The 24,037-nt window shown below is 44.0% G+C and overlaps 1 protein-coding gene across 1 annotated transcript in view; it reads left to right on the top strand.

Annotated features, from left to right (window-relative positions):
• Nucleotides 1–6,224: 6,224 nt before the first annotated feature.
• REC114 (REC114 meiotic recombination protein) overlaps nt 6,225–24,037 on the top strand; it is a 66,860-nt gene continuing 49,047 nt past the window's right edge. The window contains exons 1-2 of the mRNA XM_090028761.1: nt 6,225–6,350; nt 8,036–8,125. Of these exons, the coding sequence (XP_089884887.1) occupies nt 6,225–6,350; nt 8,036–8,125 (216 nt within the window). The remainder of the gene's footprint in view (nt 6,351–8,035; nt 8,126–24,037) is intronic.

Raw genomic sequence — 24,037 nt, 5'->3', positions numbered from 1 at the left:
ACTTCCCCTGCAACCTCCCCTCTCCCCCTTGCATAGGCTAACCTAGGCCCAAGCTGTCTGTTTCCACTGAGGAGGGAGGTGTACTCTCGAACTGGCTTTTGGCTTGGGCAGGCCACTGGCTGCATTTCCAAAATCAGAAGTGAATGTTTGTTCACTTGCTTATAGGTTCAATCTATGCAGCTTAGGCTAACCTGCAAAGGCTGAATCAATTCAGCCTTGGGCTTTTTGACTGTCTGTACTTAGCCTTAATGACAAGATGAGTAAGAAATCTTTTGTAATCCATCTGTTTAGTTAAATCAAAAGACAGAGGTTTACTTTTATCCCTGGACCTTAACCCCCCTATTGGTTTTTGAAACACACCAGGTTATAGCTATGGCTGTTTTGTTTTTTAAATGCACAGGGGAAGATGTACTGCCCATCTGCCTTTTTCTGTTGCAAATTAATTAGTATATTGTAGGCTGATTAAAAGATAACACCCAAGTCAATTTGCAGCTGCCAAATGAATGCTCCAGAAAAAGATCAGCCAGAGCCATTTGTGAGACTGGAAGTGATTGGGAAAGAGCAACACACACATTTCTGACTGAGAAGAGAGTGAATCTGGGGCCTATAGACTCAAGACATTTGAGAACTATTGACCTAAGATATTGGATAGTACTGTAAAACTTTACAAAAATCACAGCACAAGTAAAAAATGAACTCAGCTTCATGCTCCTCCTTCCCTTCTGCTGCCCCCAAATGCTTATGCTCTAGTAGGTATAATTAACTGGCAACTGTTTATATATGAATGCCCTTTACTGGATAATAAACAAGCAATTACTCTTGTTTGTCAGATACTGTATATCCTACAGGGATTCTCCTGTTGCTTCATGGTAGGACCCTGTGCCTTTGTAGCTGACTTCTTTCACTGCTTCCTCTGTAAAGTTCCAAGCAGCCAGGGCATACATCATGGAGACAATGACAAAGACCTAGGCAGCCTCCAATATGATACCTTGTCTCTGATCAAATGCTTCTTTTTTGTGTCAGTTTCACTGGCCAGATGCTTTTTTTCTGTGCTCTTTATTTGATGTTTAAAACAGGCAGTCTCAGCAGCTTTTTGCAAGAATAAGAGTTTAACCAGCTTCACACACCTTTAACATCTGCCCATAGAAATACCAGTACAATTTCCCCAGAAATTCAGAACCAGCAAAATTAGGTATCTGCCTTTTGCTCTGGGTTCATGCCTATGTATAGGTAAACAAAACTGAATGTGATGCCTGCTTGTAACACAGAGTCATATCACAACACCATTGACACATCAGTGACACACTAGCAGTCTCTCTTCAGGAGAAACTGAAGACAGGAATAGCTGGGGATAATGAAGTCTTCACTGAAGTATATTAGGAGAGTTAGGTGTGGCACTGGTGCCTCAAGGGATGCTGTGAAATCAAGGAAGTTGATTGGCAGAGGTGAGTAGAGACTAGAGCAGCTGGGTGCACTGCACGCCAGGACTGAAGTGCAAAATTGTAAGGGCATGAAACTTGCTAAACTTCTGGCTACATCATGTCTAGCTGAAGCTGCTGCCCTTTGTTCCTCCCTTTCATGGGCACTGAATTCAAAACAGAATATATTTAAAGATAGTTTGATACAGGCATCTGGTTTCACAACTGCTCTTGCTTGACTTCTGTTTCCGTGCAAGTCATATTTCAGGGTTTTTTTTTTAGAGTTTTGTTAAAGATTAAGAGACAGGCATAGCTTCTGATGTTTCTTTTTTCCCTTGGGAGCCTTCAGCCTGCCTGTCAGAATTCACTCTTGCAAAAGAACCAGACATTCAAAAGTGTTGCAAACAAACCACTTTCTGCAACACCCTGAGTTGTATTAGAGGAAAAGACAGTAAGTATATGCTGTTGCACTCTTTCTTTCTCTCATATTCACATTGCATTTTGCTGTGGTTTCCAAGAAATTATCAAGTTTACAGATTGCCTCTAGTCACTAGACAGGAGAAGCATTGATAGGACTCCTGAGAAAAGAAGTGCATCTAGTTAGAGAAAAGCAAGTGGTGGTTAGGAGGCCTGCACTGTATTCCACATTCTGTCATCAACTTCTGGTGTGACCTTTGTTCCTTGTACCTGAGTTTCCCCATCTGAGAAATGAGCATAGAAAAACCTGCCTCTGTAAAATGCCTTAAGACCATTGCTCTGATTAGTTGGTTGAAGAGGCAGTTTAGCAGTAGGTAGGGCTGCTCTGGCATCCCTAAATCCCTTAATTTCAGCATAGATTCCTATACACTCGCCAAGAGAAAGGTTACAGCCGCTGGCCCTATTAATGACCTTCAGCTGCTGTACTGTGGTGTTTTTATTGTAAATGAGGTAGAAGTTGCTGCTTGGTACAACCTATAAATGGAATACATAAAAGTGCAAAGTCTTATTATGAGTCCCTGCATCATCATTCTTTTTCCAGAGGAAAATGTAGGTTGCTCCAAGGATTACGTAATGCTAATAACAGAGAAAGGGATTGAGGGAGTACATTTTTTTTCCAATTTATTACTGAGATAGACACTCCTGTGTTAGCTGAGTATAGGTACTACACACATAGAATGGAACTGGATTTTAGCTGCAGCACAGTTCCTACTTAAGACAACCCAAAGTGCTCTACAATCACTTGTCGGAAGAGGCTGATAGAGAATGGCTGTGCAAGTACAGAGGCTCTTGTTCAATCACTGATAACTAATCCACGGACCTGGAGCTTAAAATGAAGGCTGGGTACAATGTTCATAATAAAACCCAATGTTATTTCACCTGGTTTTAGAATTCCTTGAAAAGAGGTTAGCTGACATTTTTGCTGACTTCAACACACCATTCATTAAACCAAAGCTAAATATAAGGCCTCTGATGAAAATTATGCAAATAAATTGATAATTTCTCATTGATTCATAGATTTATAGATGTTAGGGGCTGGAAGGGACCTTACATGATCATCGGGTCCAGACCCTCTGCACTTGCGCGGGAAAGACTGCTGGGGTCTGATAACTACAGCAAGGTGGGTATCAAGATGCTTTCTGAAGATCTCCAGGGTAGGTGACTGTACCACCTCTGGGGGGAGCCTGTTCCAGACCCACAGCACTTGAATTGTAAAGTTTTTCTTAATGCCCAATTTGAAGTGATTGTCAATCAGTTCGTGGTCATTGTTCCTTGTCTTCTCTTGGGGTGCCTTGGTGAACAGATACTCCCCCAGGCCCTGATGTATGCCCCTGATATACTTACAGGCTGCCACCAAATCCCCTCTGAGTCTTCTCTTCTCCAGGATGAACAGCCCTGTGTCTTTCAGCCTCTCCTCATATGACCTGCACTCCAGACCTTTAATCATGTGCCTGGCCCTCCTTTGGACTCTCAAGCTTCTCCACATTTCTTGTTAGCTTTTAAGGTTTGCTAGAAAATGAAATTAAACACATGAAATTCTGAAGGTGAAAACCCCATGAATATTATAAGTGAAAACGGTTTCACACAAGAGCCTAAAATGTGAAGCTTCCACATTCACACGTTATAAAAGAGTATGGGCAATTATGACTTATAGCCATACCCTTAGCAAAAACTCCAGGATTTACAGTTCTGAAAGCAGACGGAACATGCCTTCCAGAGATCCATGGGGTGCAATAGGAATGTATCCTTGGAGGCAATCCCTGCAGTACCCAGCAACCCTTTAGCAGGGCTAGAGCCAACAGTAGTACTTGCATAACCCTTACACAGGGCCCCTTTCTTCATTGCTCCAAACTTTGTGTAGTCAATTAGACCTGGCAAAGTGAATATAAAATGGATGTGAAATTCTACCATTTTAATTTGGGGAATGCAAGGACTCTCATTACTGGTTCTGCTTATGTCCCTAGCACAGGAGAGAGAGGATCCTCAACTCTGTTCCACCCTTTGTCCATCAAAACAGGCAGCAAACACAAGCTGAACCTAAAATAATAACAACCACATGGTACTTGAAAGCATCCTTTTAGGCCTTCCTGGCCACATAGTTTAAGGGGTTGAACTTACTAATGAAATAATTTGGCAAGGACCTGTTTACTTGGTTCTGTTTATTAAACTGGCATAGGGACACTTCCCTATATCTGACCTATATACTCATTTATCAAGATCAAGGGTTCTCCTGTTGGCTAGCATAGTTAAGGCACACAAGGGACTGCTGTGGCCAGCATCACACCTGGCCAGCTTTGAGTCCCCAGGTCAGGTGACTAGATTCCCATTTATAACTTGGTTGACTGGGGACTTTGGAGCAGGTCTCCTTCATACACATCTGAACATTTTTTCCCAAGAGCTCAAGCCTTAGATTCAACTACAGTGGGTGCATCTCCAAGGAAACCAGCAAAGTTGGGCTCTCACATACTAAAGTTAATTTGATCCCTGGGTTATAAATTTGCACTTTATTCCTGTTGGTCCATTGGCAAAAGTTGGACCAGTTGGGACATGCACAGCACTTTTAGGCTTCACACAGTAGCAGCCACACAAATCATTAGGAGAAAAAGCAGCATCCTTGAAACCTTTCCTTGAAGTGACAGCAATGAGTCTCGTTCACTTTTCCAAACAATTCCTAAACATTTGGGGCCAAAATTAGTTGCTCAATGGCATGCTAGGGTGATATAGTTGTAATGGTCCAGAAAGTATGTGAGAGACAAGAATTTCTTAGGGTGTTATCTTTTATTGGATCAATTGTGTATATAGTTAGTCTAATAAAATAGATCACCTTAAGAAATCCTTGCTTCTGCTTAATGGAGACTGTATTCTCAAAAAGGTGAAACATTCAGGAATGGATTGAAGTGGTTCCTTAAATGGAAGTTGCTTAATCAGGATTGTGTCTTGTACAGTTGAATTTATAATAAATTAGGATGAAGAGCATTGAATAATAATGAATTTACTTGTAGCTCATTAGATTTCCAAAGTCACAGAAGCCCTGTATGAGTCATAATCACATTTTTGTTGCTCCTTTTCTGCAGCCTCCAGTTAAAAAGAACCAAGTAGAGAAAGGTGGTGAGGAAGCGACAAGACACAAGCTTACAGGCTAGAAATTTGATTTATGTTAAGAATGCAATAAATTGATGGGAACAGTCTCTCAGTTCAAAATGTTTTAAGACAGAAACATTGATGGCTTGTCTTGGATCTAGGATGTTTCCCAATGTATTTTTTGCCACTGCTTGGGCCTAAAGAGCTAGTTCTTGTGAGCCTATATTCAAAGAAAGCAGGGTTCCTGGATACCCTAGCAAAGGCTTTCTTTGTGAAACAGAGGAGTAGCATAGACTTATTACGTGACAGATTAAGTTGAATAGTTTTATAACTCACCCTGCCAAATGTCTGGCTCTTATGAACAAATCTAATTTGATTCCTGTTAGTCCTAGACACACATTCAGCAATATCATATATTGCAAACTCTTATCTGCAAAATCTAAATTAATCCTGACTCTCTGCCTCCTCCTCCTGTATCAAAGTGCTCTGAAGCAGAAGTGAGAATCTGAGAGTGTCTGAAAAACGGGGGGAAAGGCTTTCTGGTGACTGCCTGCTGAGGGCTGCAGCAGGAAGTAGAGCGAAGAGTTCGTCTGAACAAAAGGGTGGCGTGGCGCTGAGGAAGATGGGCAGGGTTTTGAACAACGCTTCTCAATCTGTCTAGGCTTGAACGTACTAGATGCTGCCCTTGGAAAATGCTAGCTTCTAGTTTTCCCGTGTTTCTTAACTAGAGATAAATAAGAGCAATTCCTGCATTGCAAACAACTCAGAAAGACAGCAGCAGGTAGATGGGTTTTCATAGTATGGCTTCCTCTTTGAACTCCCTGTGTGGATCCTACCACAGTGCCCCTGCCTCGCAGCGCTACTACTGCGGGGCACCGCGCCACACCTGTGAAAGGCTCTCCTGGCACCATGGGGTCAATACATTAAGATTATCTGCATACATTAAGATTAACCCGCACGCTGGAGGTTTCTGCTCTGGACACTTCCAGCACACCCCATTCCCACAGCTCCAAGCGCGCGGCCCCACAGCCGCCGCCAGAGGGCGCAGAGCCCGGGCGCACCCCGCCACTGCGCCTGCGCACCAGGAGCGCCACAGCGTGGCCGGGAAGTTGGCGCTCCGTTGCCTCCTTTCTCCCTCCCTCCTCTCGATTGGCCACCGGGCTGCGCCGCGGCTCTTCCCATTGGCCTCCTCGTTTCCCTCGTGCGCGCTGATTGGCTGCCGCGCACCCTGCAGGCCCTGAGGCGGAGATGGCGGCCGCGACCTCCCTCAGTAGCGCGGGCGCGTGGCCGCTCCGCCGCTACGGCCGCTTCGTGAGGCCGGACCCGCCCCATGGTCACGCTGCTACCGCCACCGCGGCCCCGGGCGCCTGGACGGTGAGCGCCGCGGGGGCCCTCGCCCGGACTAGCGCAGTTCAGCGCAGCCCAGTGGGCGGGCGGCCTGACCTACGGGGGCCGGGCAGCGCTGCGCCGGGACTGGGGCGGGAAGCGGTATAACTGTGTAAAAAATGCACACACACATACACACAAACCCCATATGCACACCCCCCCATATGCACACCCCCCATATATACATATAGACACTCATGCGCACCCCCTATATGCACACACGGGGGGTTATGCACACAAACACACCTATGTCCAACCATTCATCACAGTAACTCGGCAATAAAGATGCACCTCTCATTGCACTCAAAAGCTTGCCTAAATGTGTCACAACCGTACACTGGGCCCAGTAAAAGATAATCACTCGCCTCTTCCACATTTCTTGCACCGTTAGGGCTACAACATTCTGACAGCTGCACATATGCAGCCAGCAAGAGCTTTATGGTCAGGGTTTCGTCATCTTGCAGTTGAGTGCCTGATTATTAACCTGATGAAGGGTTTTTAAACCCGAAAGCTTGCTAAGAAAAATGTTTCCAGCTATTTAAGTGGTCTAATAAAAGATATCAGATTCACCGAAAGACCCTTGTCTGATTATTAACCTCACACACCTTTGAAGCATGATGTTGGCTGCTATTTTAATAAAGGAGCCTTTAAATTAATGTACACATTCTAATTTATAATAATGTGTATATATATTATTATATATATACATATATTCTAATATACAATATAAACTAATATATACTTTATCATCCATATCAAATATAAGGATCCACTTTGTAAAAGATTCCTGTGTTGAGGCAGGGATTTATTTGGGTGATATCTTTGATTGGATCAATTATGTAGTTGGGGTAAGGTTGGTCCAGTAAAGGATACCATTTGAAGAAGTCCTCCTTGCCTCTCACATTATTTTGGGAACATCACAGCTATAACATCACTCTTGCACTTAATATACAGATCCATCTTTGGTTGCACTGAAATGATATGGACCAGGCAAGGATTTTTGTGGGTGATATCTTATTGGACCGACTGTATGGTTGGGATAGACTTAGGCAAGCTTTTGAATGCAATGCTTAGTGCATCTTTTTTACCGTTACATATTAATGAAATTGGGATGAACTGACACAGATGTTTAAATTGTATACTGTTAGCTAGTTGATGGTCTTTTTTTCAAAAGTGGTCTGGTATCAGGACTACTGATCCAATTTGAAAACTTTCAAACTTGGTTAGTTGAATTTAGGTATTGAGATATATACTTGGGAGCTTGCTTGGGTAAGAGGCCTTATTTTCAGTAGGCATGTCTACATATGCATTAATCTGCCATAATTACAGCACATTAAATTTAGTACCTGTAACAGGTACTAACTTAATACACTGTAATTGGCACTACCGCTGGCGCACATCTTTTAGTTGACCCGAATGCTCAGTAGATTAATTCTTTGCATTAGTGCATTAGCACAGCTCTCACTAGGATGTGCTAATGCATAGCAGAATTAGTCTACTATTATGCTTCTAACATCTTGTGTAGATGCGCCCAGCAGAATGAAAGTTTTCAACATGACTGGAAAAAAGCGTAATTTAGGGGTCCCTACATTTCAAAATTTTCTTTATCTGTACCCTTTATACTGCTAGTGACACATGCTGGGTTTCACTTGTGTGGTTTTCTTGTTTTGAAGGTTTTGGAGTCAAATGAAGAATCAGGGCATCTTATTCTCACCGTTGTTGTATCTGGCCATTTCTTCATTTCCCAAGGACGGACAGTTCTGGTAACTTCTTTAGTTTTGTGTAATTTAAATGTATTTTCCTAAGCTCAAGTTAGCATCATTCCTGATTCTGTTTCCCTTTCTCAGTTGAATGTGGTCTTTTATTAAAGGAGAGTTGTACTGATTTTATCCAGCTTAGCCCATGAAAACTTGCATAGTGGGAGACGTTTTCTGTGCAACTTATCTGAATAATATTTAGAGTGTATTTTCTTTTGCTGCTTGTGTTTGCTTCAATTGACAAAATAAATTGTAAGAAAATGACAGCATCTGTGTGGGTGGTGTTACAAACGATGCTATTTTAAAACAATACACTGGATATTTGCAAGTGTTCAATTTCCCTGTCTGGGTAGATCAGGTAAATATGTAATTAAGTGGAAATGAATAGATGCTTAATATTGTGGAATTACACCTAGTTGTCTTTAATCGTGATAAAATTATGCTTATATGATGTGGGCAGGGGGAAATGTTTTTCCCAAACTGGCTAATATGGATCTAAACCAAACTTAAGATCTTACACAGATACAGTCTAGCTATCTTAAAATTGTCTTAGGTCATCATTTTGTAGCCTGGAATATAAACATGACCAATTGATGTCACCAAAACTTCTTTAACATCATGCACAAGATACTAGCAAAAGGAGTCTTGCTAGGACAAACTGATTGTTTTATAACAAACTAACAGATCTGATGAGATAGTGAAAAAACAAAGAACTTAGTTTGGGGACTACTGTCTTTGGAAGCTGCCTTGCTTTGCTATACCAGGTGTAATCTCCCTTAGTCTGGCTTTCATATGTCAGATGTCATTACCAATAGCTACTTCAACCCTCATTTTCAGTTCCTTTTTAAGTATTTTTCTTATAAGAGCCGCTAAAGTCATAAATAGCCTTATTTCTTTGTCTAGGAGCCATAGTAAAGGTACTAACAGTTCAAGAAAAAGCAGCTTCTCCTGTTATTTTCTCATTCCAGAGAAATGACATAGGACCTTTGGATAGTACAGCAAACAGGTTTTAGATAAACACTCCCATCATCAATAAACCACCTAAAATGAAACCCCACAACAACACCCTGTATATGTATGGGATCCTTGCATCACCTGTTTGAGTTCACATAGGATGATGTGTGCCAAACTTTGCCATGACTGTAATCTATATATTTCCTGCTCAGACATCACATGAATTTCCCGGGGGAGAATGGGGGAAAGAACCCTAAACAATAAACAGGGACCCCCTGGGGCGAGGAGCACACAAAGAAAAGAGAAAAGATATAAAAATAACTCAAAGAGATTACTCACCGGCAGCAACAGGACCCGTGACGCAGCTGAAGGGAGAGAGGAAATCTGCGCGGGTCATAAGCTGCGCCTTTATCCAGCTGAGACCGGCTGGTGACGTCACTGGCAATCACTGGCCAGCAGGGAAAAAAGGAACCGCCAGGGAAAATGGTGGGGAGGGTGAAGCAGAGACGGGGAAGTCTCTGACACTGGGCGCTGCCTGGAATACCTGGAGAGCAAGAGAGCCGGCAGGGGCTTTCTACTGCAACGAGGGACAAAGTACAGAAGAGATCGAGGAGGCAGAAGAGGCTCCCTGCACTGACAGAAGCAGGGTCGATGGAGGGACGGCAGAGCCGGAGGAGGCTCTCCTCGCTAACAGAGGTGGGAGCGCTGGAGGAGCACAGGAGGCAAAGGAGGGTTCCCCTCTGGGTGGAGATGGAACGGGGCAGCAAGGTAAGCTGAGGTACACCCTGGCTGGAGGCTATGTGCCAGCCCACAATTCAAGGGGTGGCCGGATACATAGGGAGACACCCCAGGATAGCAGAAGTGGGGCACTCCCCACAGGGGAGAAGGATGACAACAGCCTGTGTCATACAGGGCAGAGGGAGAGCTGTAATGACCTGGGGCCAAGGGCTGCGATCTACACTGACCACAATGGGCCAGACCTCAGCAGTATCAGAGGGCATGAAGGGTTGCCTGTCACCCTGACATAGGGGTAGGGGAAAAGGACCAATCAGGTCCTCCCACGCTTGATTTTCATTAGTCTTTCCTTTCTTTCCTTTTCCCCCTTTTGGAGGGGCTGGGAGATAGGGCGAGGCAATATAGCCAGGATGGCACTGTATCACATTTTTCATTGATCCTCCATCTTTTATTGGAGCGTGGAATGAATTTTGGAGTCCCTGGTAGGGACTGTTCGAGCTGGGAGGGTGAGATTTTTCCATAGCCCTACTTTTGATTGAGTTAGTTGCCTCAGGAGGCAGGTCCTAGATAGTGGTAGAGACAGGTGAGCCAAAGGGTCCGAAAGAAGACAAACATTATTGGGGGTACGGCTACGAAGATCTGACGATCAGCTGGAGGTTGGCGTGAGGTTGGCACGTAGGGGAGGTGGAACCCCATGGACTACTGCCAGGCAGTCTCTGTGCTGCAGCTGAACCCTGGGTGGCTGGCCCCCCCACTGGTGTAACATTCAAAGTTGTGGCAGGTGATATTGGAGAAAGCCATTCAGGATAGACAGCAGCCCACCGGCCTACAGGAGATCATAGGACACACTCTACCGGCTGCGTGGACTAAGGATGCACGAGACCGGATGTTTGAGGTCTGATGGGTACAATGAACAAAGGGTCTCAGTACTGCACCAAGCCTTTCAAGAACTTATTTGGTGGATGGAGCCAGGGAACGTATGGAAAGGAATTCTGTTCTTTGTCCTATTACCACCTGTAACTCAGATATTCAGGATTAGGTTGGAAAATTCACTTGGACCACCTGTCAGTGCAAGAAATCTCTCGAGTGCCTTGAGACCATATAACCAGGTACAGTTCTTTGAGTAGATGTGATATCTTTTATTAGACAAACTCAGTAGCTGGAAAAAAGTTCTAATAAAAGATATCACATTTACTCAAAGACCCTTGCCTGCCTATGTCCTTAGATCAACACGGCCATAACCAAAAAACCTTGAGACCCTTTAAGGAATGTTTTGAAGCAGCGGTCAGTAGTCTTTTTATGTTGTGGGCTAGAGTGACCCAATTTAGGTCATAGGCAGGTGAGCGGACACAAGGCCCCAGCCACTGCCAACACCCTTCCTTGCAGCAGCACACAAAGAGTGCCCATCCCCACGGTGAATGTTGCTGAAGCCCCACATCCACAAGCTGAATCTGGCCCATGGACTATAGGCTGCTTACTCCTATTCTAGAGCATTTCTGTTTGTTCTGTGGTGCATGGTGTTGGAAAACCTGACAGACCAGGTATGTGACACACTGTACAAACAAGCAGTCTGTCATCCCCTCTCTGTTGGGAAGTCATCAGATTTAAGAAGTGGTGTTGTTACTGTGGAATAATCCCATTAGCTGTGTAGTCAGCAGTAATTTGGCAGTCTTGTTACTTCACAAATTGAAGTCAACTAGAAGTCCTGTTATAGACACTATTAATGGTTATCCCTGGTAAGAGATATGATGCAGAAGACAATACTAAATGCCATAACTTCTGTCCCAAAAGAGGCATGACTCCCAGGTTTTTTTGCTGAACCTGATTCTGTGGTGGTCTCAAAGGACTCCTGTATCACTTTGCATCAATTCTTTTTTTCCCCCCAAGATAGGGCCCAAGATCGAGTGGGTCAATACTGTAGTCATCCTTTAAAAGCTAATATAGCTTTGGCTAGTGGACCTTTGGCAGCTGTCCATACAAGCTTTCATTAGCTTTCCAAGGCATGGTGTCTCAGAATTAAGGTGGGATGTTGTACTGAGCTGCATAATCATTGCACCTACTGGCACGGAGATTATCTGTCTGGGCAATACTAAGACTGTCAGATTTAAAAAAAAAATCTTATACAAAGCCATAAATCTTGTACCACAAAGTGATTGTTCCTCAAAGAGGAGAGGATTCTTCATCTGAGTAATGCAAAACTGGTTTGGCACCAGTGGAGCGTCAGGATCAAAGATCTTCTATTACATACTGCTCCTGAGGCAGGTGGCCTTGTACTTCTATTGGGAGATCCTTGGGTATGGACATGGGCCTTTGCGACCCGTTGACATTCACTGGCTGCCTTCTTCTCCAAGTCTGGCACAATTGGGTTGGTCTTCCTTGCTTTTATCTTGCCTGCTATAACTTTGATGGCTTAATTAACAGGGGGAGGGGTGATGACTCCCTAACCCACCGTTGACTGGCACTTGCCCCAGGGCCAGACAAGGTACGCAACAAACTTCTTTGCAAAGGAAAATAAAATTAAAGAAAAACCTGCTGTCCGTACAGTGATTCCTCTCCTGCTGCAGGGAACTCAGAGGCAGCCTCTCTCTTCTCCCTGCCTTCAACCGACAAGCGCTTGATCGCTGGAGCCACGGGTAAGCGGTTTTTTTAGTTCTTTCACTTACAGTAATTGACGCTGCTCCAGCTTAATTGACTGCCTTGGTGGCCAATTAATGTGGAAACATCTCTCTCCTTTTTTTTTTTTTTTTAAAAAGGCGTGAGCTCCTCTGAGCTCGCAAGACCCAGCAGGTCTCTTGCCCCGTTCCCGGGGACTTCAGTTACAGGCAGCAGTCAGGTATCCACCCTATCTGCCTGCACCGTCCTCTCCTTCTCCTATCATCCCATCTCCTGGGGCCGGAAATAGCCCCCGGCTGCTTAATTAGGCTAATCCATCTCAGCCACCAAGGTGATAAAGTGGTGCCGGGGTAGGTTGGGAGACCCTTTTGCAACGGGGTCAGTTGTCCCATTTGCTTTAGCAGGGGTCCAGTGTTACCCTTGCTTTTCTTCTGACTCCCCACATACCTGAAAAAGGACTTTTTGTTGTCATTAATATGTGTAGCCAGTTGGAGTTCAGTTGCGGCCTTGGCTTTCCTGATTCGCTCCCTACAGGTCCGGACCAGTGAAGAATACTCCTCCTTTATGGTGATTCCAGTCTTCCATCCTTTCTAAGTCTCTCTTTTTAGATGCAGGAGGTCCACAAGTTCCTTGCGGAGCCAAGGGGGTTGTTGTGCCCTTTTGCTCCAAGATGGGATGAACATCCCTTGTGCTTTCAGGATTTCTCCCTTAAGGAGCAACCACTCACCATGAACTCCCCTCCCTGCTGAGTCGTGGTCCCTTAGGGCCTCGATAACAAGCCTCCTGAACTTATCTAAGTCAGCTTTCCTAAAGTCGAGGACTTCTGCATTGCTGACTGATTTGCCAGCTTTGCGGTGGGTAGTGAAAGTGATCAGCTCATGGTTACTGTCTCCCAGCTTTTCTTCGATTCTTAGGTCAGTGTCTAGATCATCCCCTTTGGCCAGTACCAGGTCCAGCAGCGCTTTACTTCTTGTCGGTGCATAGACTTTTTGAGTCAGATAGAGCTCGTCCACTCACATGAGGAAGCTTTGTGACCGTTCGGACTTGGGCAGGTGCTCTTCCCATGCGATATCTGACCAATCTAACCAAGCCCAACTTTCTAATCAATATGAAAGGCCAAGTAATTCACTGCAGAGATACAAACCCTGGTACTATTGATGATGATTACTGTGCCCGTAGTAAACCTCTTTACATTTTGTTATGTTTTGTTGAATACTTGAGTAAAACTTGATGAGGTTATTTGCTTTGTAGTTGTCTTTCAAGTATTTTTGTAATTCTGCATGTAGTTTTGTCAGTGTCCACTCCAAACAGATTTTGGAAGAATTGTATCTCCTTAGCATGGTTATGAAAGTTTTAAAATTGCTCTTCAGATTCCATTTACAATAGCTCCAAGGCTTCAACACACCTATTAACTAGAAAATGCATTTCAATTTCCTCATCTTGAGACACATTCACAACTTGGGAAGTGTGACAGATTGCTCTCTTTAAGCTGTTTTACAAAAATCAGTAGTTTTGACTCAAAAGCTTGCACGTCAGCAGACATTTCACAAACTAGATTTTCTTTGCTTTGCAGCTAGAGGTTAAAGTTATTCATCTGTTCTGAGATGTCCACCAAGATGCTAGATCCCAAATCCACACCAAATTGGACAGTTCTAACAGCTTTGAATTTTCTGTGAGAAAAAAACCCCTATTGATTTAATGGACAACTCAGTAAAGCGTTTGTAAATCCTACCCCTGCTGAGCTACCTCATTCAAAATATTGCAATATTCTCTAACCTTAAAAAGGAATGGCTAAAATCGGCAATGATTCAAGTTATAACTCCGGATATAATTCATACAGAAAATGATGACATTCACAACTTAGTCTCACTGCCCAGAGACTGCTGTTGGATCATACGATGAAACTTTATGGGAAGTTTGGCATTTCCTTGTTAATGTGAGCTATAAGCATTGGTTTTAATTTTTCCCTCAGCATGTTTCGTATATCATTCTTTTTATTCTCTCATCAGTTCTACCCCTCTCCCACAATTCTCCCACAATTCAGTTGTAGTAAGTCTACTGTTTAGCATACTTTTGAGAACAATGTCTTTGACTGTCCTTTTCATAGATGAGCTTCAGAACAATTATTTGGTGACCTCACTTTTATTATTCAAAAACTGGAAGTTGCATTGTCTGAAATAATTTTTGCTTTCAATTGCTAACAAGATAATCTCTTTAGGATCTTGACCCTTTTCTTCAGTTGGCAAAAATAAGTCTCCACCCACTTCTTCAATCTGTGTGGTAATTGTACCGGCAGAAACTTGCATTACTGAACTTTGCTTTAATTTTCTGGACACGCTACATTTGGCTTTACCACCAGTTTCCCAATCTGTAAATGGCTTTCTAGGACCAGCTATCACTCAATTTAATCACATGATGAGTAGCTCAGACAGTTACTCTGTGTTTGTTTCCCAGCAAACTTAAGGGAATGTTGTTGGTTGGCTTTGTCACAGGGCGGGGGCCTAGGAGCGGCTGTGATCTCTTCTGGCGCCCCCTACTGTGCTAAGTTGGTGTCAATGCACCCTCGTTCTCACCCGCCACATCTTTGATGGTATTAGTGTTATGGGAGGCTGCCTTTTTGACCCCCTGGACACGGTACCCCTGAGGTATCCCGGTCTGTGCCCTGTCTTTGCTGACTCCGTGCCCTAAAGCCTTCAGGGCTACGTGTGTCTCCTACCAGTCCTGATACCATGCCCCGTGTCTTGCAGATGTACCGGCCGTTGTCTAGGCAAATCCCTTACTGCGCCCTCACGGCGGCCCCTTGCTTGCCTCGCTATAGCCTGCGTCCTCTCGGACGTCCTCTGGGCTCGTCTCAATTGCCCACACTCCCTGTGGACGCTCCCTGGCCTCCCTCTTCCCAGAGATGCCCACACTCCCCGCGGACGCTCTCTGGCCTCTCTCGTGCCATGCCCTGGCGGGGCTCTCTCTCTTGATCCCACCCGCGCTGAGGCCCTGCCTCACAATCAGGGCTCAGGTGGCCGTGCCTGGCCCCTGAATCCCCTCCCTGGGGCTCCTCGCCTCTGCGCCCTCCCTGGGGCTCAGGTGGCCGTAGCCGTGCCTGGCCCCCAATGCACTGTGCCCCTTCTCAGGGCTGGGGTCAGTGCACCCCTAAATGCTGTGTCCTCTCTGGCACTGGGGTCCCCACACCACTGTGGAGCCCCTTCTGAGGCCTCCTCCAACCCTTATTAGCCTCACCTGGTCCTCCAGTGTAACAAACAAAAGCAATAACATAAGCCAATCAGCTACAACTCAAAACTAAGCCTCCTGGCTAAAACGCAATCTGTAAGCCCCCTGGCTAATCATCATTCCACTCCCTATTAGGGCTTTCTCCTCCCAGTATCCTCGAACCAAAGCTATTCAGGCCATCAAGCCGCTCTAGGCTGCATGCTCCATCAGAGCTCCTTCTCTCTTGGATGTTAGTGGGGAACTGCCTGCTTGGCCTCAGCCTAGGCTGTTTATATAGGCCAGGCCCTGCCCCCTTCCGGTCAGCTGACCAAACCGGTTGCCGTGGCAACTGGCACCTGTGCCATTTCCTAGGAGCAGGGCACTTCAGTGCCCTGCGACAGGCTCTTTTAGTGGTTCCGTTTTGTTAGCCTGTAGCTGTTCTTTCATGAACTTTGGGATGTGTCGTAATGACACTTGATAGGGCATTCTTTGAAAATGGAAATGCTCTCCTTACACATGAGATGAGTACTTTGTTTTTGTATAACATGAAAAAAATGTAAATCATTGGCGAACTGGTCATTAATACTCAGCTACCTGCCATATCATTGATACTTGAAACAAGTGTAGGCAAAGGTATCAAGTTGTTGAAGAAGTTCTGAGATCCCCACTGAGTATACATACCTACAGTTGGCAGGTCCAGCATGTTGGGTTGCCTTGGGTTTCTTCACAGTAGAGTATGGCCATCGTGTGGCAATAATCATTTTGTGCTCCTCTCTAGCCTCTCATCTTGCTCTTCTGCTGTGCCACGTGTTGTATTTAGTTATGTATTTGCTCCATGGTGTGCTAGATAGGAGACATAGGCATATGTTGCTGACCTTTGACCTGCAGAAGTTATCCGAGTTCAAGATACGCAATATTTGTGCGGTAAAGTAGAAGTTTTAATTGGAGCAACTTTTAAAATTGGGCAAAAGGGTGGCACGAATTTTAGGTTTCAGACATTGAGATCTGGGGAAGAGTCTGTATAATCCAAGCTTTGTACAAGATAAAACAACTTCTTTAGTTTAAGCAAATTATGTTAATGAATTTCACCCTTTGATGAAAGTGCTTGAAGTCCAAAAGCTTCTTTGTTGGAGACAGAAGGTAAGGTGGTTCAGTAAAAGATGCTGCCTCACCTAATAAGTCTTGTTTCTCATATCCCTGTAGCAGTGACGATCCAGCAATAATACTGTTGTCTTTGAGATGATGTCAGTGTGCATAGATTTTATAATACAGCTTCCATCTTCACTTTTCACATCCCTGAGCTGTCACTGTCTTTGAATTGCAAGGAAATGGGGAAGGGTTGAAGACACTTTTCCTTTCCTGCCCTTGCTTGAGGAGATATAGGGTGCATGCACAGCCTTAATGGAAATTGCTATTCAAAATACAAAACAAAGCACAAACACCAGCTCCTGGTTTTGCATGCCTGGTGCAACTGCAACATCTTGGAAAACAGTTTATTGTAGGGTAAGTAACAATAATTATATCCTCTCTAATGTGCCATACACACATGCACACTTAATTTACAGATATTAAAGAATAATGTAATAAGCAAATGATCTCTTAAAAAACAACTGTGTAATGCACATGTTTGGTCTGGATATGTGTCTGGTTTACAATCAAGATGTGTTCTTACGCTCCTGCCAGCTACTAAATGTTACAAATTCTGTTTAGATTTACAGTTTAAGTTGTTGTATAAAATTTTCTGTATAAAACATATTGAAAACGTTAATATTCTGCAGTTTTTCTACTTGGTCTATCTTTTTCCCCTGAATTCAAGGCCTCTATTTTTAGATTCTTGGGGACAAAAGAAAAAAATACTTTTTTGTTTTGTTTTAGGTGTTCCTTAATAGGACCACAGGACATAAAACATAGGAATTAACATACTGTATTCAAACAGTTCATTTTCTCTTCTCCTACTGTAGTCGCTTTAGTTATTTTGGAGAAATGTGCAGAAACCGTGCAGCAGGCAGTTACGAGAGATCCTGCTGCCAGGAAATGTGTTTTCCTGCTCCTAAATAGTTGTTTTGTTTTTGTTCTTAGATTAAAATTTTTCAGTTTAAATGGAGTAATTTCCCTTCCTCTAATAATCAAATATGGACTAACCTATTGAGTCTAGCAGGACATTGTAGAGATGCATTTTGAGTTTTTTCTGGCTTCAACAGTAACAGAAAAAGAAGCCAAAAATGAAGGAATTTCAACCTTAACTACACTAAGAAAGTAGGAAAAAATTCTTGATATTTGTTAACAAAGCAAATGTAAGAATATTTTGCACTGGATTCTTGCACATTTTGTTAAAAAGCGTGTAATGGATGTAATTATTAAGTGTTATTCCAAAATGTAATAAGGAGCCAAATGCAGTAAACTCAGTGAGTTAGTACCTACAGAAGGTATTTCTTTATACGTTCTACTTTTCCTAAAGTAGAACAAGGACATTTGTTTATAGTGCATTTTGAGTCTAGAAAGCCTGAAGTTATTCACTGTTACTGTTAAAAGGTTCTGCTTCACTCTGATAAATATGTGTGTGCATGCACATGCACATATTTTCTAATAGTTTAGTAAGATATTAGCCAATCACTACAAGCTGAGAACTGCAAAACTTTTGGCTTTATGTACCATATTTACTGAAATCCAAGACAAGGTACACCTCACCCCCGTTACCATGGGAGAAACCCTTCATCTTGGATTCAGATGCAAGACTGCCCTCCCACTGCCTCTGGCTCCCCACCTTTCCACTCCCTCTGCTGTCTCTTCTTGCCTAATGCTTACCCTTCAGCTCCAGCCCTGCTCCAGCCTGGATTACAAAGCACATGTTTGCTCTGGCCCAGCCCAGCCTGGTAGCAGTGGTGGCAGCCACAGATGAGCCCTGGAGCCGGGGCTGGAGCTGCCGCACTGCTGCTTCTGCTACCAGGCCAGGTTGGGGCTAGAAGGAAGGGTGTGGGGTAGAGGCTGGGGGTTGGGGAGCAGGCAGCAGGGGGCAAGGGGTGTGGGAAGGTATGTGGGAGGGGTAAAGGTCAAGCTGCTTGATCTCTCCCCACCCCCAAACACTGCTTTCCCCACTGCAGCAGGAGGCAGGGGACAAATTTAAGATGACGCTCTGATAATTAGACTCTGTACATGGTAAATTACAGAAAATTTGTTAATTCTCCATGTATGTAATCTAATTATTGCAGTCATCTTGAATTTGGGTAAATATGGCATTATAGATAGGACTTGCATCTTCATTTTACTTTTCTGTAGTAACAGATCAGCTGCATAGTTTTCTTCAGAATTGAAGCTGTTTGCTAACTTACTGTTGCTACTCCAGATATTTGCTATTACAGTGACTGGGGGATACCCATCCACTACCATTTCTTGAAGGAGGCATGTTTTGGTCCAGTGCTCAGTGGTTCTTCCTTAATAAATTGTATGTATGAATGCTAGACATGAAAAAGGTTTTTAAAAAAACCATCCTCTTCTGAGAAACTATTTTGTGCACAGTGCATTTTGTCAATAGAATAACAGATGGAGATGGCTTTTGTGCAGGTTATTTACTTAAGATGTTCTCTGCAGCATCTGCCTTTCAGCTAGGTTCTGTTTTCAACTAAATCTCCATTTGCACTAATTGAGCCACAAGGTTCACTTGCTCTGGGTCATATAAGGGAAAAAAAGCTTCATTAGTTTAGTGATGATTGGATTGATCTGATCCATTCTAGGAAGATTATTTGATGTTTATTATTTTTGGGACAGCATCTTCTTATGTGCATATGTGCAGGGGAGAAAAAGGCACAAAGAGGGCAGATAGAAACTCCTTCCTTCAGGGCAGGTGTTCTCTTAGGGTGTGGACACAGGTACATCTGGAGCCCTTCAAAAGGGGAATGTTTCAAAAGGGCAACAGCTGGTATGTTGTAATAGTTGTCTGCTTGAGTTAAGAATGATTCAAATGCGGCAAACTCACTCCAACTTGGATAAGCCTGGATGAAGCGGTGTTAAAGTTGGGTGTGAAATCATTCCAATTAAAACATACCAGCCGCTGCCCTTTTGAGAGGGTTACAGCTGGTATTGGTGTAGGTTGGGGCGGGTTCGCCTGCTGCCATAACTTACAGCAGATGGAAATGGAACTACCTATAACTTATCACAGGATGTTGAGTAGCAGTTAGATACCTCAGCAGCCTCTATGGCCATGTCCAGATGAGTGCGCAGCACCACACACCACACATGCATGTGTTCCCCTGCTGCTACATTGCACATTGCAGCGTGGGGGGTTGTTTTGACCCTGGGAGATCCCGGGATCAAAAAAAACCCTCAAGGAAAAAATGGGGTAGTGCATGTGGCAGCAGCGCATGCTGCCCAAAACCGAAGCCTGGCCAGTTGGAGCCATGCTCCAGCTGCCAGCCAGGAACCCAGTTGCAGGAGTGCCGTGGCTGCAGTTTCCCCCATAGCCTGGGCCCCCAGGTAAGGCTTTTGGAGCCAGCAAAGTTGCTGGCCCCAACCTTCCCTACCCAACGCATGGTAATCTGCTGTGTGCATGGGCATTCCCTGGGGACAAGTATCAATGGCACAAGGTGTGCTGCTGCTTCTTTGTCCCCAGTGAAACAAACATCTGCACTTGTGTGGCTGTGACCTAGGGTGCCAATAGCTTTGTGTCAAACAGCACCTAGGGTACCAATGGTTTTGTGCAGAAGAGCATCTTAGAGTGGAGGTACTAGTCTTATCCCTGGAGGAGGAAATGCTGGCAGAACATTGTGGAACTGAAGTCTGCTCCATGATAGGGTAGACTGGGCTCTTTAACCCTGCTCAGCAGCCAATCTAAGAGTGGAGCCTTGATAGATGGACAAATGGATGATTTCCTTTGCTCTGGTACCTCCTGCAGCTAAGCCGGTTCCAGACATATTGGCATCTGCTTTTCCTTTGGATTAAACCAGCAAGGACACTGGTGTGCGGGCAGCTAAGTGTCTCCATATACGCTGCCCAGACTTTTGTGCTATGGAGGGGTCACTTCAGCTACAGTTTATTTTTCAAATGAGGATTATATTCAACGATCTGATATTTCAGTCACTGTAATTCTATTGTTTCATGAAACGGATGGATGCCTACTAGGGATGTGCGAAGTGGGCAATATTTGATTCGGATTTGGCCTGATTCAGGGGACAGTGATTCGATTAGCTGATTCAGATCACTGTCCCAGTTTGATTTGGCTAATCTGAAGATTTGATTCTGATTAGGAGAATCAGCGATTCAGCCATAGAGACAGCTTTGTAAGTTTTTTCTACATACCTTGAAGTACCAGGCGTGGCTCGTGAACTCTGAGATGGTGGGGCAGATGGATTGTCCCACAGGAGCTGGGGTGGGGGGAGGCAAGAGGGTCCCCCATGTACTCTGTGGTGGACCCAAAAGTGGTCCTTCTGGTCCACTTTTGGGTCCACCACAGAGTACATGGGGGACCCTCTTGCCTCCCCCCACCCCGGCTTGGTGATCGGCTGCGGGGGGACCGTGGGTGCCTCCCCCAGACTCAGGAGGCACCAGCCACTGAGCTGAGGGGTGGAGGGAGGGGTCCTCTACACACGCTGGGAGGACCCAGAACTGGACTGGAAGTATTTCTGGTCCACTTCTGGGTCCTCTGCCAAGTGCACAGGGGACACCTCTGCGCTCTTGTGGGATAGTCCGTCTGTCCCACCATCTCAGTGTTCACAAGCTGCGCCTGGTACCTGAGGTACGTAGAAAAAACATATAAAGCTGTGTCTGTGGCTGAATCGTCGAATCTCTTTGAATTGAATCAGAGGCTTCCTATTCGATTCAGAGAAATTAATGTGTTTCCTGATTTGGTTCGGAGATTTGGCCGCCGAATCGGGTTGAATCTCCTCTGAACTGAATCAGTGAGTGAAGCTTTGCACAGCCCTAATGCCTACTACAGTTGTATGTGTCCACATATTGTAGCATTGACAGAAATATCTAAAAACATAGTGGCCGCTGACAGACGTGGGAAAAAAACCCGAAACAACAACAATGTGCTGTACTGAAAGCAGCACCGTGTTACTTGGACCCGGCTCTGTAGTGTCTGTACAGATCGGATGCCACAGAGGGGCTTTTTGGTGCTTGTAGCTAAAGCTGATTCAATCAGCTGTTAGATAAAAGCACCCAAAAAACCCCACTAAAGCACCTGATATTTACAATCTTTGGGAAAGCTGGGGGCAACTAAGGCGCTGGCTCTTTTGGGCATGTGCAAGGCTTGGTGCAGGAGCGTGCTGAGTTTTAAATAAAGTGAGGTTTTTATTTTTTCCCCCCATATCTTCAAGCAGCCATTAATATCTTCACAGACACTAACACAGTTTTCTACAATTCATATTTTCAGTATCTATTATAGAACCTTTTCCATGACCCATAACAATGAAAGGATATTAATCTCTAGCAACCCCTCTTGCAAACAGAACTTTAAAGGCCATCATTTTCTTACCAAAAAGATGTACATCTGTAATCTATCAGAATCAGCAGTTTTAAAGCACTTAGACAAGTATAGCATCTTATATTGGGGCGGTGGGGGGTTGATCCTGTTTCTGTTGGCCCAAATAAGAGAAAACTCAGTGCTGTGTCAGAAGATAGTCCAGAGAATAATCAAAGCGAATGTTCACCCTGCTGAAGTAAGCAATTGCAAGTTTAGTGTTTCCCTTAGTGGCACAAGAAAATGTTTCTTTTGATGGATAAATCTTCCGTGGAAAAAAGGTGCACTTTTAAGATTGCTCTTGTTGTACATGTTTTCTGTGCTATGGCTAACAGGGACTTGAGCCCACCTATAATAATATTTCTTTTAAAATGGGTTCTTTTTACCTTAGCCAGACAGATCCCAGATAAGAATAAGTGGCAGTTTCATTAATAATAATAAAATACTCATTAAGATTTATTTATTTGGGGTATATGCCGCCCTCCCCAGCAAACCCTCAGGGCTTCTTACAGTCTGAAAACAGAATAATTTGTTATGATGCAAATCCAAGTTTTTCAAAGATAAAGTTAGCAATTTAGAACGAGATTATATGAAGGCACTGTGTTTTATAACAGCTTCGTACTGCAGAAGGGCCTGATGACTGCAGACCTTAAATGTATTCTCTTGCATTATATTTTATGGATGACTGAGTTTTAATTGGAATGTCTGACCAGTCTCCTGGTGTTGTTGGACATACTGTGAAGGTGTATAGTGCTCCTGCATATAACATGTATATCATCCTTATGAATTGATATAAACTTTCTTTTCTTTATGCCTTCTCCAAATCACTGTTTCAAAAAAGGTCTGGAAAAATAATATTGGGTGAAATTCAACCCAGTGCTTGAGAGCCTTAATAATCAGTAAATTAATTGGTTTTGAAATTAAGAGGTCTTATGTGAAGCCTCTGAAGTAAGATGAATTCCATCCATTATAAATGATAGCAACCAAATCCTGAGAGGTACTGAATGCCTTCAGCTTCCCTTTACTGAGCAAGCTTAGCACTTTGCAGGATTTTGCCTTAGTAATTTAAGGCCCAGTCCTGCAATTACTTATTTGTGAGAATAATTTCTGTTGATATGAATTTGTTTCAGTACCTTCTGTCTGACTGCACAGTTGATGTGAGTTTCACTGCAGGCTTGCAGAATCAGACCTTCACAAAATTGTCGCAAACAAATTACCAGCTCAGATAAAATCTACTAATTCATCTACAAAGAGTGCAGCTTTTCCTCCCCCTCCTCCCTACCAATCTTCTGATACAACTGAAATAGACGCTATGAAATATAGCAAGAAGGCTGCTTATTATAATACTATTTATAGATTTTGTATTACTCTAGCAGTGAAGTAGTAAGGGACAAGCAGCATAAATCTTTTTAAGATTGAATTGGATAAGTTTATGGAAGGGTTGATGTGATTAGGATAGTCCTTTTACTAGAATCTTATAAATCATAGAATCATATATTAACCATCTGCTTCCTTGGTTGTTGGGGTGGCAGGACAGGGACAAGGGATATGCCAAGTGCTTTTATCTGTGGTGTTAAATTTTTTCCTGAAAACAGCTTCCCCCTCTGCAATTTTCAAAATGCAAGGGAGAAAGGGAATTTTTCTAAATGCAACCTGAGCATGCTTAGAGGTACAGTGGTGGGTAGATACTGTATCCATCTTAGGAAGGTCAGTGAGACCCTCTTGAATAGGAGTGGGTAATTATTTTGAGCAGAGGGCTGCTTAACATGTTTTGGCAAGCTGTCAGGGGCCACATAAGTAGCCCCGTGAGAGTTACCTCACCTCCTGGTTGCCACATTGGGACCTGAAGTCCTGCCCCCTAACCTCTGGCCTTTGCCACCAGAAGTTCCTCCCTTGCCCCCCTCCCCCCATACTTTTTTGGGAGGTGGGGTTTCCATCTTAGAACCAGAAGAAAACCA

Source organism: Crocodylus siamensis, chromosome 15, assembly GCF_052110815.1.
Source record: "Crocodylus siamensis isolate JL-2025a chromosome 15, ASM5211081v1, whole genome shotgun sequence".
NCBI classification, from domain to species: domain Eukaryota; kingdom Metazoa; phylum Chordata; order Crocodylia; family Crocodylidae; genus Crocodylus; species Crocodylus siamensis.
This window is presented reverse-complemented; position numbering and strand designations above follow the sequence as displayed.